The 6,428-nt window shown below is 39.8% G+C and overlaps 1 protein-coding gene across 2 annotated transcripts; it reads right to left on the bottom strand.

Moving 5' to 3' along the window:
* Positions 1-1,540: 1,540 nt before the first annotated feature.
* Positions 1,541-6,162, bottom strand: LOC103928083 (inositol-tetrakisphosphate 1-kinase 3). Of its 2 annotated transcripts, none has more exons than XM_018642771.2 (10): positions 5,626-6,162; positions 4,401-4,482; positions 4,138-4,170; positions 3,635-3,755; positions 3,444-3,536; positions 2,986-3,105; positions 2,713-2,889; positions 2,478-2,533; positions 2,302-2,386; positions 1,541-2,174 (listed from the first exon to the last, which is right to left on the bottom strand). In XM_018642771.2, exons 1-10 carry the CDS (start codon positions 5,817-5,819, stop codon positions 2,083-2,085), a joined length of 1,053 nt encoding a protein of 350 aa, XP_018498287.2. In that variant the 5' UTR covers positions 5,820-6,162; the 3' UTR covers positions 1,541-2,082. The 2 variants fall into 2 exon arrangements, with proteins under 2 accessions (XP_018498287.2, XP_048431055.1); XM_048575098.1 differs by lacking the exon at positions 5,626-6,162 and adding an exon at positions 4,605-5,399.
* Positions 6,163-6,428: the final 266 nt, after the last annotated feature.

Here is a 6,428-nt window from a genome sequence, read left to right as displayed (position 1 = left end):
AACCGCCGCATACCAAAACTTCAACCCGACACCTCCAGCTAACCAAAATCGCACGAGTGAAGGAGAAGACAACTCCGATGTTAAGATCGGCACAACCAGGTGGGAAGGGTAGGAAAAGGATGGAAGAAAATCATGGAGATGGATGGTGGGAAAAGAAAAAAGGGGACGGGAAAGGGAGATCGGAAGTGATGGCTGAGAAATTTGATTTTTGGAGGAAATGGCAGATCGAAGCGGAAGAAGCAGGAAAAATAGAAACTGAAAAAAGAAAAGGAAGCTAGCTAGGGCAGGCTGCGGATGGGGTAACGGAAAAGTAAGAAGAGACTCTCACAGCAGGGAGAGAAAACCTCTCACATGACGGGGAAATCACAAAACGACATGGGTGGCTCCGGCAGGGTTAACACAGTTTCTTCCCCCGTCTTCAGCCACGGTTTTACATGTTCCACAAATTTCGCAAAGCATCTAAACCCTGGGCACAGGTATTGTGATCAAACGTACGCAAAACAAAAAAACGATTTGGTTACCAAATCAAACCTAATTAATACCCGAAAAAAAACATTTGAGACTTTAACCCACTTGATCGTCAACAAGGAGGAAAGGTTAAGAATTTACCCAATGTGAGATATTTCTTTGTTCGTGAAACCCTAAATGTTGTTGGAGTAAATGATCGTCAACAAGGGCATTTTAGTGCGTTGTAGATTCTTACTTGTATTCCGTAAGTTGACCTAGTTATGTAGGGGTGCAACTCGAGCGCGTTGGGCGGGTTGGAAGGTCAACCCAATCCTAACCTAACTTTTACAATTCAAGCTCATGTTTGGGTTAAGTTTCATTTGGGTTTATTTGGGCTCGGGTTTAATTAGGTTAGGATTTACTTGGGTTAGATTCGGGTTGCCTAACTTTTTCAAGTTTAATCTTGTAACAACTTATTTTCCAAGAATTCTTAAAAAAATTAAGCCAATAGCATCAAAGCTAGCCAACTTTAGTTTCATAAATCCATTTACTATAAGGCTTTAGGATTTAGAGACTACAAATATGAGTTGACTAATCAAAACCTCTTATTCCTTAAAAGCTTAAGTAATTATAAAGGGTAATTTATTAAAAAAATATTAGAAAGTGTGTTGGTTTTTGGACTTGGCTCACTTGGGTGTAGTATGAGCATTAATTGATATGGGTTACAATCTGGTTAGATTGGGGTTGGTTATTTGGGTTGGGTTGGGGATGGACAAGCAAATGATCAACCCAACTCAACCTAATCAATGAACGGGTTGAAATTGGGTTGGGTTCGGACGGGTTATAACTAAAAAAAACCCACTTGTTCGGGTTTAAAGTTTGGTTGGACGTGGACGGGTTCGGATTGGCCCAACCCAAGTTGCATCCCTACATTTATGCAACCGTTAATTTCTTGTGGTGGTGAACTCCAAGTTAGCTAGAAATAAATTAATCTCAATTGCTAAAATGACGATCAAATTTTCACTATATCACCTACATCTGATCGTTATGTAGCCAATATTTAATTTTCGTAAATTGAGACTGATTTCTATCATGTTAATCAAATTTCCAATTCTTTTCCACTTCAAAAATCAATCAGTAAAGTACAAGTAATGTATACCGAGCAGCAGTTTCTATCAAAATTCATGTAAGAAACCTACTGACAGAGAAGTGGGAGTCGGAAGAGGGGCAATGAGATGAGAAAACATCTAATCAATTGACTCGAATCGGAAAGTAAATTTTCGGACGAAGAGTAGGAGAGATGACAACGCAGCTTCTCTTATTCGTCTGTTATTGAACTTGCTTTATAACACAGACAGTTCCGGTAGAGGGGGCGGTGTCGCCGGGCTGAATCCTTCACACGTACAGGAGGGACATTTGCTACTTCTAAGCCCAGCAACAACATAAAATATCACAAGTATTTATAGGCCTCGGACAGCAAGAACCTTCTGTACAGGCGAGTGTTACTTGAGCAAGGAGCATTTCGTACCAATCGGTGATTAAAGACGCCAAAGCAAGATGAGAATGTTCCCCAAATTCCGAGGAGGCCTACATCTGTCTGCGCGAAACATCATATACAGTGGGTACTTGCACTGGTTACGTAGTGAGTCTTTTCTTATGCTTGCTCTGCACAAGGCTTAGTAGGAAATCTGTAAATATGTGCTCGTAGTCTGGCATTTTGCCGTAACCTGTAATTCGTTCAAAACATTCAATACACACCATGGAAACTTTGCATCTGTCAACATACAGTAGATTAAGTGACGTGATACAGATATTTGCGAGGATGTAGAGTAAATGCAAACAAACTGTACTTGCCTGGAAAGTAGTTGATGTCAATGACATAAAAAACATCCTTTGTCCCATACTCTCGAATCATATCAACATTGAATAGCCGAAGGCCCTAGAAAAAGTCGAGTGTTAACTTCTACCATTGCACAACTAGAGAGAGAGAGAGAGAGAGAGAGAGAGAGAGAGAGAGAGAGAGAGGTTACCAATCGTTGGCGGAGCTCCCTTGCAAGGTTATCTAGCAAAGGCCGTTGAGGAAGTTCTGCAACAATAATGCCATTTTTAAGTAAGGGGCCCAAGGACCAATAAGGTAGTTTTAGCAATGTATCATTGAAACAGCATTTTGCAAACAGCAAGGAAAATCATACAAGTTTGAAGAAAAGAGGGAAAAATCTTTTTATTATAACAACCAATATATTAAACATTTTTAAAGGATTTTACCAGCAACACTAGGGTCAAGGTCTGCATCGTCTGCTGAAGCCGCAGCACATGAAACCCTTGGGAAACGGAAGACACCAGCAAGCTTTTCTAGTTCACGTTTACTGATATTTGGAAGAGAGAAACGCCTTACAACCTTTATGGCTTCCCCAACGATATAAACTTTAAAGAGAACACCACCTACAATGCGGCAAACACGAGGTAGAAAAAGTATAATTAGAACTACAACGTGGTTGAAAAAGATATAGTAATCAAGTACCAGTTGCCACATTATACCATGATTTACAAACTCCTGCAGGACCAAGGGAGGTTCGAGTTCTGAGAGGGAGCATTTGTCATAAGCAAGAAATAGTTCATGTGACTTGGCACTACCATCCACAACCAGTGGTTTGACAACTGAAATACAAAATAAACAGAGGTCAATAGTTGAAGTATCCAAGTCAGGATTCATCAGTCTGCAATAGCTGACAACAAAGCTCCCCTACCAAATTGTTCAAAGAAGCCTGCCTCCTGCCAATCATTATGACTATACATACCATGAAAACGTTAGCCATGGAAATCCAGAGGATCTCTAGGCTATATCAATAAATCCTTGTGCAACCATCACGTTGGTATGTAGATGCCATAATCGGTTTCATTCAGAGGAGGAAACTGTGTCCTAACACTAAAAGAAAAAACCAGTGCCCCTGAAAACACGCCCAAAACACACAAGAAGAAAGATAAAGTAACTGTACCCAGAGGCAACTTTAGCCCAGCTTTATCAACTTCATTTGGAATAGATGTTGGATCTTTAGTGACAATCAACTGCTTTGGAACACCAACCGTGCCTATAGGAACCAAAATGAAAACTGGTCAGAAAATCTAACCACAACCTTTCCTGTATACAATCCACAGTTTTCATAAAGAGTAAAGGAGAAAAAAATACCATAGCAGTCAGACAAGTTTAGATCAGCCACTTCCTGAAGCATGGACTGGCGGTTGTATAGATGTTCTACTGAATTTGGGGGATCAAGAACAGTTACTTCTGGATGTTTTTGTCTGTAATCCTACAAAGGAAAGGCTGGGAAAGTAAACACCAACAAGAGACAGATAAACTCCCAGGACTCTGCTCAGGTGGTTTAATGGGGAAGATGAGATTGACTTTTCATGAATAAAGGATAGACCAAAAGAAAACTGGTATGTTGTACTTGGCCCAAGGATTTACAAATTTTAACCAGAACCTGCATTTTAAACAACAATGGAGTTCCTAGTCTCCAACTCACTGCATTCAATACATCTTTTAAACCATCTCACAAACAATATTCCAGCATTAACACAAAGCAAGCTTTTATATCATTCATAAGTACATACAGCACCACAAGTTCATTTCCAATACACGACAAAGGAGAAGGAAGACAAGAAAGCATCTTGGAATTTGTATGGACAAACCTCAATAACCTCGGACCACTCTTTTCCCGACAACTGGAAGGAACAAAGTTTTGTTAGATATATTAAATATGGTATATACTTGTCAAAATACAATGAACAAATTAATTAGTAAAACAAAAGGGGAGGGGGATATTGAATGGTATGATCAACGAGTCCAAATCATACAACCAGAGGCAGCCTTTAACTAGAAAAAATGCTTTTAAGATTGGAAAAACTGTCACAGGTGAGAACGAAAAGGTCTAAAAGAACATATGAGCACTCACCTTATGCAAAACAACATCAAAGGGTCCTTGATCTGAAAGTGGCTTGTTTACATCAATTGCAATGAAGAAGATCCCCTTATTCCTGCACCCCAGAAATGTTTTACTAAATCGAGTGTCCAATCAGTTTGCACCAGTTTCAAAACTTGGGTTCAGCAGCGTAAAAATTATAATAATGACAAAATAAAATAAAAAAAACCAACACACCGAAGAACCATTCAAAAGATGTGAAAGGGCAGGAGGCAGCTAGAAAATCCTTTCAATTACGATGCTCAAATTATGAGTTAAAACTCAAAACTCTTTTAAGACAAATTTATCACGAAACTGAAGGACGTAGGTAATATCTTTGCAGTCCTATACTTTATACAAGGTTTGAAAATGTACAAATAGCAAGTCAAGCTTATGGCTGCGACTCGTCAAGAGTCTGACTCTCGAGCACAAGTAACAATCTGCACAGTAGCAAACCTGTTTATGTGCAACTCATCTGCTACACAAACAGGTAAGTAGCAAAAGATTCATTCAAATCATTCAACTACAAATGTAAAGGCACCTAAAAGAAGGGGCAAATTGTCCACCCCACTTAGTCCCAAATTCATATGTGCAATTACGTAGGGATGAAGGACAAGATTGTAAATAAGTACTCTAAGTAAGACAGAAGTGGGAAAATCATTATTGTTTTTAGAAGTTTTTGGAAAACAGAAGCAAGCACCAAGAATTGACTTTGGGTTCCTCTTAACCCCCAAAATGGTATATGTGATGGAATATTCCCCCCATTTGTCTCAGTCAGAAACACCAAACACCAAGATTCCAAAACCCACTGGAGAAGAAGCTTGGATGGAAAAGCCAAGCAACACACTTTTCCCTTGATCAATATTGCCAAAGCTTCAAACAATATAGACAAAAACATCCATATCCCCCTCCAATCACACACCCACTGCAACCCAAAAAAAGCCACTTTCTTTTTCCTTTGTTTCTTCTTTTATGCTCATAAAATCAAAGACATGCAAACTGAAACTAGAAAACAAGAGATACGCACACATAAGGAAACTACACAACAAAACCTCACAAAGCTTCAAAATTTCACATACATACAAATATATAGTTACACACACACACACACACACACACACACACACACACACACATATATATATATATGCAAACACATGATAAGAATGTGTAGTGTGTGCAAATGGTAAAAAGATTGGTGGGTTTTTATACAACATACCTAGCCAAGACAACGAGTTTGGGCTGCAAGAAGCTCTTCTTCTTCTTGGAGGTCAAGGCGTACCCAACGACAAGTTTCGGCGGCTGAGAAATCCCAACGCTGACGATCGAATTCAATTCTCTCTCATTTTCTCCATTCTCCTCCCCCTCCGCTCTTCCGTCGTAGCACGGAGGAAGCTCGCCGTTCAGCCTCATTTCGGCACCAAATCAAAATCCGAAAGAACCCCAATTCAGAAATCGATTCACGCGTTTCAAATTCCCAATCTTTTCCAGGAAATGAAATCCAAATACGAATCCGGAAGCGGGAAGAACAGGGACGGAGAGATATAGATAGATAGGAGTGAGGAACAATTGGTTTGCTTGTCCCTGTCTCAGACCAAGGTTTTATCTCTTGTATATATATAAAATGGGCGTCTGCACGCGACTATATATAGATGCGCGAATGGCGCGTCGTGAGAGGTGGATCCTACTGCGGAGACTAGTTAACGAACGGATCAGATGCTCCACGCGGGCGCGTGCGCGAGTGGGGTTGTGGGAATTGTTCGTTCTACAGTGAGAGTAAAATGAGGGAGGAAATGGAGGAGGAAGGAGTGGATATTGCGAGGGAATATTCAATTTGCAGGCGACACACGAGAGAGATGCGCCTCATTACTCACTGTGTGTATAAATATAATATTTCTTTTTTTGGAAAATGACTAACCGATGGATTTGTCACGAAAGTTTATCTTTTTGTAATCGAAAAGACACACAGAAACATTTTAAACTTCTTTTAACCATCATGTCTAGAAATCGAACATATAATAT

The sequence above is a fragment of a genome, unplaced genomic scaffold, assembly GCF_019419815.1.
Source record: "Pyrus x bretschneideri cultivar Hongxiangsu unplaced genomic scaffold, Pyrus_bretschneideri_v1 Contig77, whole genome shotgun sequence".
NCBI classification, from domain to species: domain Eukaryota; kingdom Viridiplantae; phylum Streptophyta; class Magnoliopsida; order Rosales; family Rosaceae; genus Pyrus; species Pyrus x bretschneideri.
The sequence above is the reverse complement of the archived record's forward strand: the minus strand, read 5'-3'. Positions and strand labels throughout refer to the sequence as shown.

Excerpts from the sequence above, each read along its gene's own strand:
- LOC103928083 (XM_018642771.2), bottom strand. The coding sequence starts at position 5,819 with ATGAGGCTGAACGGCGAGCTTCCTCCGTGCTACGACGGAAGAGCGGAG. Across the intron at positions 3,537-3,634 it reads AAACTTGTCTGACTGCTATG|GCACGGTTGGTGTTCCAAAG; the intron begins GTATTTTTTTCT and ends TGGTTCCTATAG. Across the intron at positions 2,890-2,985 it reads GCAGGAGTTTGTAAATCATG|GTGGTGTTCTCTTTAAAGTT; the intron begins GTATAATGTGGC and ends GCCGCATTGTAG.